This window comes from Macrobrachium nipponense, chromosome 3 (assembly GCF_015104395.2).
Source record: "Macrobrachium nipponense isolate FS-2020 chromosome 3, ASM1510439v2, whole genome shotgun sequence".
NCBI classification, from domain to species: Eukaryota; Metazoa; Arthropoda; class Malacostraca; order Decapoda; family Palaemonidae; genus Macrobrachium; species Macrobrachium nipponense.
This window is the reverse complement of record NC_087202.1, coordinates 105,425,479-105,443,711: the sequence shown is the minus strand read 5'-3', so window position 1 is coordinate 105,443,711 and position 18,233 is coordinate 105,425,479. Positions and strand designations below refer to the sequence as shown.

General features: G+C 35.7%; 1 protein-coding gene across 1 annotated transcript in view; it reads left to right on the top strand.

Annotated features, from left to right (window-relative positions):
- LOC135222095 (carbonic anhydrase-related protein 10-like) overlaps window positions 1-18,233 on the top strand; it is a 43,275-nt gene that overhangs the window by 8,258 nt on the left and 16,784 nt on the right. The window contains exons 2-5 of the mRNA XM_064260267.1: window positions 6,406-6,465; window positions 13,281-13,417; window positions 17,657-17,852; window positions 18,176-18,210. Of these exons, the coding sequence (XP_064116337.1) occupies window positions 6,406-6,465; window positions 13,281-13,417; window positions 17,657-17,852; window positions 18,176-18,210 (428 nt within the window). The remainder of the gene's footprint in view (window positions 1-6,405; window positions 6,466-13,280; window positions 13,418-17,656; window positions 17,853-18,175; window positions 18,211-18,233) is intronic.

Genomic DNA, 18,233 nt, shown 5'->3' with positions numbered 1-18,233 from the left:
TGCCAATTGTCATCGCTGGCTAGTTCTTTAGTCTGTCTCATGTATTCCGCCCGTGCATTGGTTTGTTGTGCCAGTCCTCTGTTCTTTCTGTCTTTCTCCTGTCTCTGTATATTTCTGGGTCTTCGTCTACTTTTATTAGTCCTTCTTCCCATGCACTCTTTAGCCACTCGTCTTCACTGGTTTTCAGATATTGCCCCAGTGCTCTGTTTTCGATGTTGACACAGTCCTCAATACTTAGTAGTCCTCTCCCTCCTTCCTTTCGTGTTATGTATAGTCTGTCCGTATTTGCTCTTGGGTGTAGTGCTTTGTGTATTGTCATTTGTTTCCTGGTTTTCTGATCTATGCTGCGGAGTTCTGCCTTCGTCCATTCCACTATTCCTGCGCTGTATCTGATTACTGGCACTGCCCATGTGTTTTATGGCTTTTATCATATTTCCGGCATTGAGTTTTGACTTGAGTATCGCCTTGAGTCTCTGCATATATTCTTTCCTGATAGTGTCCTTCATCTCTTGGTGTTTTATATCCCCTCCCTTTATTATTCCCAGGTATTTGTATCCTGTCTCATCTATGTGTTTGATGTTGCTCCCATCTGGTAGCTTTATCCCTTCAGTTCTCGTTACTTTGCCTTTTTTTATGTTGACTAAGGCGCATTTTTCTATTCCAAACTCCATCCTGATGTCCCCAGATACAATCCTTACAGTCTGGATTAGGGTATCTATTTCCTTGATGCTCTTACCATACAGCTTGATGTCGTCCATGAACATCAGATGGTTGATTTTGTTGCCTCTTTTCTTGAGTTGGTACCCGGCATCCATCTTCTGTAGTACTTTTGTCATGGGAATCATGGCTACTACGAAGAGTAGTGGGGACAGTGAGTCGCCCTGGAAGATCCCTCTCCTGATATTAACCTCTGCTAGTCTTATTCCAGAGCTTGTAAGTATTTGTATTCCAGTTGCGCATTGTATTTTTTGAGGAAGCTGATGGTATTTTCCTCTGCCCCATATATTTTCAGGCATTCTATTAGCCATGTGTGTGGTATCATGTCGAAGGCTTTCTTATAGTCTATCCATGCCATGCTTAGGTTGGTTTTTCCTTCTCCTACTGTTCTTCATTACCATTTTGTCTATCAGGAGCTGGTCTTTTGTGCCCCTACACTTCCTTCTGCAGCCTTTCTGTTGGTGGGGGATGGTGTTTGTCTCCTCTAGGTAGTTGTATAGCCTTTCACTGATGATACCTGTTAGTAACTTCCACATTATTGGTAGGCAGGTGATAGGCCTGTAGTTACTGGCTATATTTCCCTTACTCTTGTCTTTTTGTACTAAGGTGTTCTTCCTGTGGTCATCCATTTGGGTGCTTGGTGATTTGAGATACAATGCTGGAGTTGTTCTGCTATTCGTGGGTGTAGGGCCTTGAAGTTTTTCAGCCAGTATCCATGGACTTCATCGGGACCTGGGGCTTTCCAGTTTGGCATTTTCTTTAGTTGGTGTCTGACTGTGTCTGTCGTGATGTCTGTGAATCTTTGTTTTATTCTCCCTGTTTCTTCTTCCTTGACTTCCTGGAGCCATGTTGCATGTTTGTTGTGTGATACCGGATTGCTCCATATGTTTTCCCAGAGTCTCTTACTTGGTTCGGCTTCAGGAATTTCTGGGTGTTGTCTTCCCCTCTTAGTTGGCTGTATAGTCTTTCTGGTTGGTTCCGAATAGTTTGTTCTGTTGGTATCCCTTATTCCTGTTCATGTACCGTTGGATCTTGTGTGCTTTGGCCTTAAGCCTCTGTTTTACATCTTCTATTGTGTTGTTTAGTCCCCTCTCTTGTACTTTGTATTTCTCTTTGAGTTCCTCCCTTGTTTTCTTGCTTCTTAGCCTTTTTTCTGCCATCTCTTTCAGTTTACTCAAGTCAGATCTCATCACCATGATTTGCTTTTCCAGGCGCCTTTTCCAAGGAGGTTGCTGTTTTGGTTTCTGTTGGGTTGGTTGTGACGGTGGTGTTGGTGTTCGAATCTCCCCATCAGTTCTGCTACTAATCTTGCTCCTGCATATGTCAAGTTATTTGTTTCTGTGATACTGGTGGTGTGTATTAGGCCCATTATTTCATTGACCTCACTAGTTTTCTCCCTTAATTTCTTGGTGTTGTAGGCTTTCATGGAGGGGATCTTGTTCTCTCTGTATCTGGCTCCATCCATTGTCTAATCTTTTCTACCCATTCCGTCCTCTCTGTTACTTCGTCGGTGTTTCTTCGTGTGTCGTTGTTTGATAACTCATCCTCCCTGTCGTCTTCTGTGGCATCGTCTCTCAGTTCGTCTTCGTGTAATTCGTTGTCGTGTGATATTTCCCTTTCCAGTTCTTCTCTTTCTGTTGGGGAGAGCCAGTTCTTTTTCTTTATGTTCCTTACTTGGTCTGCCAGCCTCTGCTCTGTTTGGGGGGTGTTATTCCTCTCATTCAGATGTTGGCCAATCTTCTTCTATATCCTCTCTCCGTCGGGTTGCTCTGAGTAGCATCTCCATATTTCCTTATTTTCTTCTCTTGTCCATTTCTTCCTTTTTGCCTCTGTAGCTCCAATCTCAGGCTGTAGATTACTGTCGTTGTGGTGATCAGTTGTTATTATTATTATTATTATTATTATATTATTATTATTATTATTATTCATAACGCCAAACCTCCTCGTTGGGATTATCATTATTACTATTATTATTATTATTTTTATTTTTCAGCCGTTCTACATATATTATATTAAGATATTAAATTATTATATATTTATTTATTATTATTATAATTTATATTAATTATTATAAACATACGAATAAAACCTCCTCGTTTGGGTTCAAATCTATTATATTACTATTTATTATTATTAATTTTTATTTTTCAGCACGATTCATCTACAATAATTAATTAATATTAAGAAAGCAAATATCCATTTCCCACACTATTCGTCCACAGCGAGTCACTTCGACCTACTATTAAAACCAGGGGCAATTTTGATGCCAAAATGTCGTACTTCAAGGAGCAAATAAACATTTTCCTGAAAGCAGTAATGTTTTTGCTCCCAAGCGCTTTTCAGATTTTATAAGTACATGGAAAATTGCCAACGTGTGAATTACGACTCCAATAGAAATCCCACGACAAAATTCTATGAAGTTTTACTTTTATATATCAACAAACTTCTTCAGCCCTGGAACTGTAGCAAATGTCAGTCTAGTATTTAGTTTTCTCAAGGGAAAAAATTTATTTTACTGTTCATCTATATTGGATTACATCTGAATAAACTAGTGCAAATGTGGAAGACAGATGATATTCAAAATACTTTTAGAATTTGCAGTAAACATTTCAGTAAGAAGCCCAACCATATTAAATGTATGTTCATATATCCCAGGAATCTGTTTGGGTTTCTCCGACTGTGACATTAAGTACGACCAAAAATATATTTATCTTTTACTTTTAATGCTTCCACTACTTGCGTTACTTTTGCCATTAAATGGAGAAGCCGAATATGCATCTTTAGCTGGAAAGGTGTTACTTCTAACCCGTGAATCAAGGTCCATAAAGTGTGAGAAAAAGGTAACTGTTTACAACTTCTGGTCAGGTATCAGACGTTCCAGAGTGATGCATTGAGATCAAAAAGCCTATAAATCTAGATACTGTAATGCACTTGATGGTTTTAGGCATACGTCGAGCAGAAGTAAACTACCCTTAACATTTATTTTCTACAGAAAAATCTCTTCAGAAAGAATTATTCCTGGGAACCGCCTATGACAGGACTGAAACCACCAAATAGTTACTGAGCGCAATGCACATGATCTTTCAAATAAAAATATTGAGCTTTTGTCTAGGTTCAGGAATAATGGAATATTGAACTCTAAAACATACACTTAGTATCAGGACGTTGACAATTTGCTATCCGACTTCCCAAGAGCTCTTAAGTGCATAAGATAGTTGCTATAATTTAAACAAATAAAAACTGCGTTGAAGTTTCTTCTGCGCAATCAAATTTTCTGTACAGCCTATAATCAAGGCCAGGAAAATAGATCTATCTTTCGGGGGTCTCGGTATAATGCTGTATGAGCCGCGGCTCATGAAACTCAGCCGGCTGTGATGGCCAGTGTTTTGAATAAAATAAAACCTACGAGGCTAGAGGGCTGCAATTTGTTATGTTTGATGATTGGAGGGTGAATAATCAATACACCAATTTGAAGGCCTCTAGCTTAAGTAGTTTTAAAGATCTGTGGACGGAGAGAACAAGTGCGGCCAGAAAAAGTGCGGACAGAGAAAAGTGCGGACGGACTGACAAAGCCATCTAAATAGTTTTCTTTCATAGAAAACTAAAAAGGGAAGTATATAACAATATGAAAAAATTTTGCCTTTGAAAACTCATTCTGGTCATTTCACATCCTTTATGCATCACTAGTTATTATGACGCTTTTGCTGAGGATAACAAACCTGACTTAGAGATGGCTCCAGGGTTGGATGTTTCTTCAGATATATTCCAATATGGATGAACTAAAACACCAAATACTTTTTCATCAAGAAAAAGTAGATCAACGCTTGATACGATTCTGGGATTGAGGAAGTTTGAGGATATATATTGGTATATCCTCATATGAATTGACATTACATTTTTAAAGAGTGATTTATTAAAGTATTATCCTCTACCTCAATACATTATTCTCACCTTTTGATCTGACATTTCACATATTGACAAAATCTCTCTCTCTCTCTCTCTCATCATATATATATATATATATATATATATATATATATATATATATATATATATATATATATATATATATATCTTATAAAATGCTCAAATTCTGCTCACACGAATGACATTTCTCCACATACCAAGGCTAAATTGTTAAACTCTCTATGATTATTTAAAGTAGGTCTTCATTTATTGCATTAAATTCAACTCCTAAATATACATTCCCAACTTAGGTTATTTTTTTTTCATTTTTGGCACTATATTTCACTTGTTTGTATAACAATAACATTATTTAAATTTTCATTGCCCGTCTCGATAAAATATTTTTCGGGTAAATTGCTACTGAATGGAGGGATCTCTAATGAATTTTTATTTAAAAGCTTCGTCTTATCTACTTTCAATCTGGTAATTATTTTCTATCTGATTTCATGAAATGAAATATTGTGCAGACCTTCCAAAAGTGATTTTATTCTCAGTTAGAAATATACAACTACATTGCGTCATTCATTTATTTTAGAAGCCTCTATGAGTCTATGTCATCTCTTGTATCATTTTCTCATAATAATAATAATAATAATAATAATAATAATAATAATAATAATAATAATAATAATGCAGAAGAGTGCGATCCTAGAAACGGCGCACATAGTAAGAAAAGTGATGGAATCTTCTAAGGAGGCAGGATGCAACCCGGAACCCCACACTATAAATAGCACCCAGTCGAATTGGAAGACTGTGATAGACAAATAAAATAAATAAATAAATAAATAAATAATAATAATAATAATAATAATAATAATAATAATAATAATAATAATAATAATAATAATAATAATATTAATAATAATAACCACAGAGTCATGGGTTCGATCTGCATGCGAGCTAGAAATTTATTTCTATTACGAAACAATGTTTATTTTTTCCAATAATAATAATAATAATAATAATAATAATAATAATAATAATAATAATAATAAGAGGCTTGATTCAGTGGCAAAAGCCCTCCACTGGAGCCTGTGCAAGAAACACCAGCTACCTTGAAGTAATAAGTGGTACGAACACCAACCCGAAGAAGTGATAGAAAACGATCCGGCAAAGATCCTCTGGGACTAAGGTATCAGAACAGATAGGGTGATACGTGCAAATAGACCAGACGTGACGTTGATTGACAAAATCAAGAAGAAAGTATCACTCATTGATGTCGCAATACCATGAGACACCAGAGTTGAAGATAAAGAAAGGGAGAAAATCGATAAGTATCAAGACCTGAAAATAGAAATAAGATGGATATGGGATATACCAGTGGAAATTGTACCCATAATCAAAGGAACACTAGGCACGATTCCAAGATCCCTGAAAAGGAATCTGGAAAAACTAGAGGCTCAAGTAGTTCCAGGACCAATGCAAAAGTCTGTGCTCCTGGAAACAGCGCACATAGTAAGAATAGTGATGGACTCCTAAGGAGGCAGAATGCAACCCGGAACCCCACACTATAAATACACCCAGTCGAATTGGAGGACGGTAATAAACACCCCCATAAAATATTATTATTATTATTATTATTATTATTATTATTATTATTATTATTATTTTTATTATTATTATTATTATTGAACACTAAGCTAAAGGCCTCAGTAGCCAACAACGTTTCTAAATGACAATACAAAATGCTCAATTCTAATAAGATTTTTTCCACCGTTACAGAACTTGCCAACAGCCTTGGCTGGAACTGGGAGATGTGGTGGACGTATGATGGTATATCAGGTGAGTTTATGGTAATTTTTGAAATTATTCATAATTCCAGTATTAAAGATCATTATTTAAATTCATTTTTCAACCTCTAGTCTTCATGAATTACGTTTATTATATATGTATGTATATATATATATATATATTATATATATATATATATATATATATATATATATATGTGTGTGTGTGTGTGTGTGTGTGTGTGTGTGTGTGTGTGTGTGTGGTATAAGCATGAGCATTAAGCTACAAATATTTTTAAATAATCAATTTGCTCTACCTCAGAAATATGATATTTTCACCGATGTTAACATATAAAAAAATATATTATTTCCGAGGTAGAGCGTATTGGATATTAAAGGACATTATTGTGTAGCTTAATGATTGTTTATGAATCACGGTGAAGTGATCAAATTCATTCTATACATATATCAGAAATATATCAATGACTCACATTGGGATCGAACTAAGGTTTTCCAATTGGCAGGCAAGAGCGCTACCAACCAGGGCATACACGCCATATAAGAAGTTAGAACCCAAGTACCACTGTACCTAAAGCTTTTACCTTGGTATGAATACTGCTTAGCGTACCAGCGAGTTTCACCCAATATCCCTACCCTTCTAAGTGTTCTAAGTGAATTTCATAGAAGCAATCAATACGCAGTCACTTGTGGAACAGAAATAAATTTCTGTCTCATATTGTTGTGCGAGGCAGTATGTCTGCCCAGGTAAAAGCCTCAGGTACAGTGGTACTTAGGTTCCAGCATTTTTTTATGACCTGTGTGGCATGGTTGGGAGCGCCCTTGCTTTTCAGTTGAAAGACCTGAGTTCAATCTCAATGGGATTCAGAAACTTGTATAAATATATATATATATATAATATATATATATATATATATATGTATATATATATATATATATATATATATATATATATATATATATATATGTATGTATGTATGTATATATATATATATTATACATATATATATATATATATATATATATATATATATATATATACATATATATATAATGTATAATCTGCAGGTCCCTTTTTTCCCAGATATATACGCAACTGTAATAGCCACAATACCCTCTTAACTTCCAAAATGAGCAAAGAATTCAAGAAGTTAAGAGGGCATTGTGGCTATTACAGTTACACACATACACACACACACACACCACACACACACACACACACACATATACAAGGTGTTTCGAAATTAGAGGGGCCCCCCTCTATAGCAGCATAAACTAAAATGGATATGGACCAAAACAAAAGTAATTCAGAACAGGTATTTATTTAAGTTTCTCTCTGAGTATTTAATATTTTGTGTGGCCTCTATCTGCCTGTACCACAGCCTGCATTCTTGAGGGGTATGATTTTAGCAAAGCACAAAAAAGCTGAGACTCAAACTCCATTTCCCTGAGCGCTTCGGTCACCTCTCTTCGCAGGTTGTCGAGACTTGGTATACTATCATAGTTCACTGTGTGCACTTCAACACGATCCTTTAAGATACTACCACTGTTTTCACACACATTAAGGTCAGGGGAACTACCTGGAAATTCACTTGACGAGAAGAAATCGATACCACTGTTTCGAAGCAGCTCCTGTGTCTAAAGAGCCTTGAAACATGGTGCCTTATCATGCAAAAATGTGACTTCTTCAACAGATAACACATTTTCAGGACCTTTGAGGAAAGGAAATAGTCCACCAGTAACCACAGTTTCTCTGAAGTATTCGCCATTCCACGACTGTCCTTTTTCTTTGATGATCCACATTAACCGTTTGGCTGTGAAACAGAGAAAAATTCCCAAACATTCAGGAAATTTCACAACTTAGCTATAGTGCACATCATCACTGATATCATCCAACTTTGCAGCCCAAATGATGTCAATTTTATGATTTGGCTTCCTGACTGTGTAAATAAAGAATTCATCTGATGCGGCAGCATGGAGAAAGTCGGCTTCATCCCAGTCTTTAAGGAATGAACCACAAAACCATGCTCAGTCTTCTCTCTGTTGCTGAGTGAAGTTGGGCTTGCAGATAACATGAAATGGCTTGATACCAGATTTTTTTAACTCACGATATGCAGCACTATAACTTCTCTTCTTTCCCCTTTTTGTTTCTAGTTCAGGCGCCAATTTACATAAAGATTTTCTTGGTCTACCCACTGCATCAGCTATGATGTCTTTTGACTCCTGAGAAAGGACTTCAGGCCTTCCAAGATTCTCACTCTTTTCGCGATAACAGTCATATGGATTTTTGTTCCAGTTTCTTTTAACAAAGGATTCATCTCTTTTAATGTATTTAGCTATCCAGGAACATGAAATGAAGGCTGCACCAGCATTCCTGGCCTCTCTGAAGGTTATAGCCCGGATTCAGTCAATCCATCTGATTTCCTCTGAGTCGTTAGCCATGACTGTATCTAACTCCGTCACTCAGTCCGAAAATACAAGAAATATAAAATGAAAAACAGCTTAATAGAAACTTAAGATAATGTACTTGGAGATAGGCTATAGCAGAAAACTTCATGACTTTCCATTTGTTCTGTGAAAGGGGGGCCTCTAATTTCGAAACACCCGGTATATATATATTACATACACACACACACACACACACACACACACACACATATATATATATATATATATATATATATATATATATATATATAATATGCATTAAGCTACCAATGTCATTAAATATCCAATTCGCTCTACCTCGGAAATAATATATTTTCATATATGTTAACCGAAGGGGAATTTTTTTAGTTAGTAATAATTTCGTCCTGCAGTGAATTCAAACCAGTGACTGAAGTCCTGATTTCTCCTCTGGGAGCTGGTTCGAATCTACGAGAGGACGAAATTATTATCATCTAAAAAAGTCCCCTTCGGTTAACATATGTGAAAATATATTAATTCCGAGGTAGAGCGAATTGGATATTAAAGGACATTTGTAGCTTAATGCTTGTATGTGAATGAAGGTGATTTGACAAAAATCATATAGATATATATATATATATATATATATATATATATATATATATATATATATATATATATATATATATATATATGTATATATCTATGTATAGTGTATTATCTATGTATATGTGATATATATATATATATATATATATATATATATATACATATATTGTAGGAAGCCCACTAAAATTTGGAAGAAATTTAAATTGAAAGTTTTTATTTAAGCTTTCGGAGAGTACATTCTCTCCCTCTTTCAGGAAGAGAAGTAAAAGTTACAAAAACTAAAAACAACGGTCACGGTAAAAGTGGGCTTCCTACAACATAATAGAACACGGATACAGTGTTTAAATTTGCTATATGTATGTATATATATATATATATATATATATATATATATATATATATACATACATACATACTACATACATATATAATTGAATTGCGAAAATATGGAACGTCATGAATATATATATATACACAGACAGTATCCCACGAAGGAAAGTGAAACAATGGAGTATCGCTCCATTATTTCAATTTCCTTAGTGGATGTTGTCTATATATAAATTATATATATATTTCATATATATTATCCCAATGGTCTTAATTGAACTGATCCAAGGAGCGGAAGACATTTAATCGACCAAGACTTGAATCTCCCAAAGGAGACGTTCAAGGACGAAAATGATAAATTCTTGAACGACAGAAGAGAAGAGCAGTGACCTTAATACCACAACTTTTAAAAATCTTTTCTTTCACTGTCGTTTCATCAATTGCTGATGATTTAGCGCCGGAAAAGAAATGTAATAGTAAAGCTGATCATGATACTTTTGGAGAATAGTTGGTGTTGCTTCCCTCACTTAATGTTATTTCAAATTGCAAGGCAATGCCGTTTACAATTTTTGTGAGGAAATTAGAATTTGCAAAAGAAGTAAGTTATTTCAGTTAGACTACAAGGTGTAATTTCTGCACGTTGTGCAGGATTAGACGCACTCTGCAATAACCAAGAGAAGTTTAACGCATAAGCACAGACACATTCCCAGCAACGTACTGATACCCACTGGGTTGCAGGTTGCTGTGGTATATATTTATATATACATACACGTATATTTGGTAGCAGAGCGTTCACCACAGCAACCTTCAACCCAGTGGGTACCAGTACGTTCCTGGAAATGTTTATTACTGGACTGGAGTGCAATTGCAAGGTAGGGCATTTGTCTGGAACTATATAAGCGCTAGTGGGAATAAAATGGGACCAGACAGTGTAAAAGATGAAAGTGGTGTTCTTGACTATATTATGGGAACGAAGATAGACGCAGGTGATCCTGGTGATGACGAAAGGATGGAACGTGGTAGTGTGAATGGATGGGAGCGTGTATGTATACGATGAGGGCATCGTAAAATTATAGGCGGGGTTGTGTGGAGCACTGCATGTTCTCTGGCAAGTGTCTTCTTATCGCTCGCATATATATATATATATATATATATATAATATAATATATATATATATATATATATACGTATGTATACATATATATATATATATATATATATATATATATATATATTATATATATATATAAACAATTGCACAAATTTATCCAACCACATATCTCAGATGTCACTTATAAATCCTAATTCCCTTTGGTAGTAAGTTATTCCTAATATATACTGAACTCGACATTAAAAGGTATTCGTAGCTTAACATTATCTTGTATACAAATACAAAATGAAACATTCAAAACACGCTTTTATTAAAACGCACAAAAAAGTGATAAATAAACTTTTGAGACACCATGATTTTCTTAAAATTAAGCATGTCTACAAAAACAAAAGCGTGGGCGCCAAACATGGATGGAAATGCATCAGAAAATAAATATAGTTTTCATGAGAAGGTCAAATCATTTCTCAAGTGTCAGTTTTGCAGTTCAAATCATTGTCTCAAGGTCAACTATTTTCTCAAGTGTCAGTTGTGAAGGTCAAATACTTTCTCATGTGTTAGTTCTGATGGTCAAATAATTTCTTGTTAGTTTTTGAAGATCCCATAATTTCTTACGTGTCAATACTGAAGGTCAAATCACTTTCATGTGCCAGTTTTGAAGGTCAAATAACTTCAAGCATGTCAATTTTCTAGGTCAAATAATTTATCACATGCCAGTTTTGAAGGTGAAATAATTTCTCAATATTCAGATTTCAAGGCCAAATCCTTTGGCATGTGTCAGTTTTTAAGGTAAAAAATTTCTCACGTGTTAGTTTTGAAGGTCAATCAATTTCTCACGTGTCAGATTTAAAGATCAAATCCTTTCTCGTGTGTCAGATTCGAAGGTCAAAAATTTCTCACGTGTCAGTTTTGAAGGTCAATCAATTTCTCACGTGTCAGATTTGAAGATCAAATCCTTTCTTATGTGTTAGTTTTGAAGATAAAAAAATTTCTCACGAGTCAATTTTGAGATTCAAGCAATTTCTCAATTGTCAGTGTCAGTTGTGAAGATCATATAATTTTTCAATTGTCAGTTTTGAAGGCCAAATAATTCCTCACGTGTCAGTTCTGAAGGTCAAATAGTTTCCCAAGCATTAGTTTTGAAGGTTAAATCATATCTCAAGTGCCAGTTTTGAAAGATCAAACAATTTCACAAGTGTCATTTCTCAAGTGTCAGTATTGAAGTCCAAATAATTTCTCAAGTGTCATTTTTGAAGGTCAAATCATTTCTCCCATGGAATTATGAAGATTAATGTACTATTCGTAAAACCAACAGATTCGGGGGTCAAAATCTGGACTGAGTCATGCAAGTGAGATGAAGAGGTTTTAGTCTCGCATTGCATTTTTTGTGGATGATCCATCACTGACACAAACATCATTATCCGGAAAGTTTTTTGGGTGTTGGTCGGTTGAATTGGACACAGTTTTAAGGGAATGGCACTGTACAATTAATCTTATCTTTAGTAAGATCTCGCCGTGTGTTTTAATGTCATTTCACAATGCATACGGACATAGAACCTCACGTATAAGGCCAAAAAACCCAATATTACGTGGACAATTATCAGTCCACTTTCTATTTCATTGCTGTAAAAACACAGTGTGTGTGTGTGTGTGTGTGTGTGTGTGTGTGTGTGTGTGTGTGTGTGTAACTGGAGTAGCCAAAATACCCTCTTAACTTCTCGAATTCTTCGCGGTTTTTTGGATACGCTTGTCACTCCAAAGCTTTAAGATAAACGTGCAAGAAATGTGTATCTGGTAAGAAGTGACCTGTAGATTCAACATTACTTACGTGTGTATATATATATATATATATATATATATATATATATATATATATATATATATATATATAGTTTATAGTATATATCCTAATTGTCTACATTAAGCCTATAAGGATAAGTTTGCTAACCTTATAATCTTGTTCTTTTAGCAAAATTTCTATTAATATAGACTAAGGCAGATTACTAACAAATCCTTTTATATGTTTTTCATCATATGAAGGTTGATCAATTTCCTCGGTATCGGCAAGTCTCCCTGAAACGTTACGATTTTAATCTTTTATTAATTATTTACCAAAGATTTTACCAAGAAGATCAAAAGTCTCAAGTCTAGATGGTTAATTATACTTACAACAGTCATGAAATAATGGCTGCTACACAGAATCCTATATAGTTCGAAATGTACTAATTAAGCATTCAATTAAGGGAGATGTGCAACATCAGGAGCTTACATACCCACCAAACTTCGTCTTTCCTACGCACATAATTATAATTCGCCCTCTCAAATTACGACGCTGGAGAGCAAACCAAAATTAGCGCAGACTCAAAAATTAACAAAATCATTCTTTTCTCCCATAACAGGACCCGAATTCTGGGGCGTGATCAACCCGGCGTGGGCGATGTGCTCGCAAGGGCGTCGGCAGTCCCCAATTAACCTGGACCCTAGGACGCTCCTGCACGACCCTAATCTAACGTCTGTTTCTTTCGACAAAAATTCCGTGAGTCAAAATTGAATTCGTCTTTTCAGGATTTGCTTAGCAACTTTTGCTGCTGTGGACGGTGTTAAATTGTTTATTCTTTCTCTTGTGTAAGATCTTATGTGTGTATGTATGTCTGTATGTATTGTAATGTGTATATATATATGTATGTACATATATATATACAATTTTGATTCTTACATAAACTGTTAACTTGCTTTTAAAAGCGAAATAAAAATAACTTAAAATTGTAATGCAGAATAAACTACATCACAACCAGAAAATCCAGAGAAGCTTGGACTTGAAGTTGACGACTTTGAAGTTTCAGTCATGAAATTGGTAGCACAAAGCAATCTTGCCTTTGCCGTCAACGGTACAGGAAGATCTGGGGACAGATTTTAAGCAAAAGATTTGCAGGATCTATAGAGTTTCTCAAAACCAATGCCGAGGAGCCGTTTCTTAATTTTAGTGTGAACATAGTCTTTTATTTTGTTGACAGTATTACTGTATTGTTTCTCAAGGGCACGGTCGAATATCTATTTCTTACTCTCAGCCAGAGGGTAGTCTTCCATTTTATTTACAACTAGCTGACCAATCCGGCATTGCCCTGGACAATAAAATGACAACTGATAAACTCTCTCTCTCTCTCTCTCTCTCTCTCTCTCTCTCTCTCTCTCTCTCTCTCTCTCTCTCTCTCTCTCTCTCTCTCTCCCTTTCCTGTTAAGATAAATGCTCTAGTTATATTCCCCAGTATTTTTTGACATTTTATATTGCACCATTTCGCACACCCCTTTCCTATCAAGGCTATACTTGGACTTAAAGGGCATCAGGAATATCACTATTCATCTCAGCGACCTCGAAATCTATGGATTAGACACTAATAGCTGTCGTTTTGGGTTATTTTCACGTCACCCCCTTCCCATCTCTAATCAACCCTCTTTCTATTGGGGCTGAACTTTGACCTAAAGGGCATCAGGAGCGTCATTATTCATCTCAGCAACCTCAAAAACTATTGATTAGACTCTAATATCTGACGTTTTTGGTTATTATATCACCTCCCTCCCATCCTTTCTCAACCCACCTTTTTATCAGGGCTGAAATTGGACTTAGAAGGGCTTCAGGAGTGTCCCTATTTTCCTCAGCAACCTCGAAAACTATGTCTAAGACACTACTATCTGTCGCTTTCAGTTATTTTTACATCCCTCCCTTTCCAACCCCTTCTCACCCCCCTCGCTATGAGAGTTGAACTTGGACTTAAAGAGCATCAGAAGTGTCCCTATTCATCTCGGTGATCTCAAGAACTATGGATTGGATACTAATATCTGTCGTTTTCGGTTACTGTTGCTTATCATTCCCTTCCCCCCCTTCTTACCAATACCCTTACTATCGGGCCTGAACTTGGACTTAAAAGACAATGACAGTGTCACTATTCTTCTCAACAACCTCGAAAACTATGTATTACCCACTAATATCTGTGGTTTTCGGTAATTTTTACATTTCACCCCCTTTACACACATCCTCTTTAGTGCCAGTGATTGTCTTACCCCCACGGTATTCTTTTCTAGATAGTAAGTCATATGTATACCAAGTTTGGTTTAAGTTGTTCGATGCATTTCAAAGTGTAGGTGGCACATACACACACATACTAACATACGTACATACAAACATACATACATACATCCATTTTTGTATATATAGGTATTATCAAATTGCTCTTCAAGAGCACATTCGAATTCTCATTTCTTACTTTTACAGTGAAGTTACCCATCTATTTTGTTTACAATATTGATGTATTGTTTGTCAAGGTCATTGTCTTACTTTTAATGTGAAGGTAGTCTTGTATTCGGTTTAGTGCCACTTACTCCTTTCTCAATGGCACTGTCGAATACCTATTTCCTACTTATAGTGCGAGGTAGTGCTCTATTTGGTTTACCATACTACTGCATTATTTCGCAAGGGCATTGTTGAACACTTGTTTCTCCCTTTTAGTCCAAAGGTAGACTTCTATTTTGCTTACATTATATACTGCATCGTTTCTAAAGAGCACTGCCGAATACCTATTTTTTACTTTTCGTGTTAAGGTATTCATCTATTGTGTTTACAGAATACCTGTTTTTTAAAGGTACTGTGAAGATAGTCTTCTATTGTGTTTTCAATATTTCAATATTGTTTCTGAGGGGCATTATCGAATACCTATTACTTAATTTTATTACAAAGGTAGTCTTCTGTTTTATTTACTTTATTACTGCATTGTTTCTCAAGAGCATTTTAGAATTCCTGTTTCTTACATTCAGTGTGAAGGCAGTGTTCTATTTTGTTCACAATATTGCTTTCATTCCTGTTGACTTACTGACTCCAGTCGTATTGGTTTTCAGTATTGATTTCTTATGCAAAATCTGTAAGCAGTCGACAGTAGTGAACAAAACACAAAAAGTCTGTAAGTGAAAGTGAAAACTTATACAAAAAAATGTTTCGAAGTTAATTCTAAAACCCAGATGGTAGAGAGCCCAGATTTATATCAGATCATGTCAATGTTCTGTTGGAGACTGCTGTCTCTCTCTTCAGGTATATGATTCATATACCTGAAGAGAGAGACAGCAGTCTCTGAAATATAGAACTTTTCTCTCTATATTTTGGTGTTTTTATGGGCTCCGTTTATTAGATATATATATATATATATATATATATATATATATATATATATATATATATATATATATATATATATATATTTATATATATATATGTCATATCACATTACCGTGATTAATATACATATATCGAGCTACAAATGTCCTTAATATCTAATTTGCTCTACCTCAGAATTAATATATTTTCACATATGTTTAACCGAAGGGGAATTTTTTTTAGGCGATAAGAGATTTGCCGGCTGACAGGCGCGAACCATCGACACCTTCAAATCCAGGACGACAGTGAAGCGTGGCGGGTGGGTTAAGGCTTCACTGCCGTCCTGGTTTTGAAGGTTTCGATGGTTTGCGCCTGTCAGCCGGCAAATCTCTTACCGCCTAAAAAAATTCCCCTTCGGTTAAACATATATGAAAATATATTAATTGCGAGGTAGAGCGAATTCGATATTAAAGGACATTTGTAGCTCGATATATATATATATATATATATATATATATATATATATATATATATATATATCGAGCTACAAATGTCCTATTAATATCGAATTCGCTCTACCTCGCAATTAATATATTTTTTTTATATGTTTAATGGAAGGGGAATCTTTTTAGGCGATAAGAGATTTGCCGGCTGACAGGCGCAAACCATCGAAACCTTCAAAACCAGGACGGCAGTGAAGCCTTAACCCACCCCGCCACGCTTCACTGTCGTCCTGGATTTGAAGGTGTCGATGGTTCGCGCCTGTCAGCCGGCAAATCTCTTATCGCCTAAAAAAAATTCCCCTTCTGTTAAACATAAGTGAAAATATATTAATTCTGAGGTAGAGCAAATTAGATATTAAGGACATTTGTAGCTCGATATATGTATATGAATCACGGTAATGTGATATGGCATATATATATATATGTGTGTGTGTGTATATATAATATATATATATATATATATATATATATATATATATATGTATATATATATGTGTATATTATATACACTCGTGGGAGCGATACAAACTTTACTCCCTATGGTAAATGGCTCAGCTTTGGTAAAGGTTTGTGGCCTTCTAATGCTTTTGCATATCAGTCATTGCTTGTTACCACCACCCCCAACCCCCCCCACACACACTCACACACACACAAAAACAGAATACTTGGTTAAGCAAATCCTGGTTATCAAACTGGAATACACAATGGTTAGCTTTATCTACTTAGCTTGCTTCCCGTATAAATGTCATGAGCCTAATATTCCTTAGCAGTTTAAAGGCAGGAAAATAAGCAGGAGAATATTCGTGGGAACTGGATCAAGATAATCTGGAGTTTCGGGAAAATGGGAAACAATAAATCCTTCAGCTAAGGAATAATGACAAGTTTTGAAGTCTTCAAGGTTATTGAAGTGAAAAACTAATTAAGTAGAATGGGAAATGTTAAATGGTTAAGAGTTACAGAGAGCTAAAATTTCTATCAGAAGAGAAAATGATAATGAAAAATGTTCAATAAGCATTGAGGAATTTTATGGTCATTAATGGCAGAAATATGAAAGAGTGGACGTACTTGAGTTCACAGATGAATAATGAGTCTCTGTACCTTCTTAATCTCCTTCCCACTTTGTCTACAGGTCAGAGGTGAACTCGTCAACACAGGTCACAGTCTCGAGTGGCGAATCATCCCTTCGCCTCAAAGGTCGTCCGTGAATCTCTCAGGAGGTCCTCTGTCTTATACCTACTCCGTCAGTCACCTCAAATTGCACTTCGGAGAGAGAGATTCTCAGGGATCTGAACACACCATTGCTAACTGTGCTTTCCCTGCAGAGGGTAAGTCATGCCATCTGCAAAATCTATGGTGTTAGGAACATTGCCTAGCCTGATAGGGTTAAATAAGATCACCAATAATACGGGAAGCAAGTCAAGAGGGTGGAACTAATTATCGTGCATTCCAGTTTGATAACCAGAATTTGGTTAGCCAAGTATACAGTCTTTGGGTAATAAACAATTACTGACATAACAAGAGCATTTCGAGACTACAAACCTTCACCGAAGCGGAGCCATTTACCGCAAGAAGTAAAATCTGTATCTCTCCCAAAAATAATCAGCTATAGTTATAGTAGATTCACATCAACCGTGCATTTGACGTCTAGGCCCAGCCCCTTACGACGCTCCTGATTGGCAGGATGTATGTTATTTTCTGTGTTATAA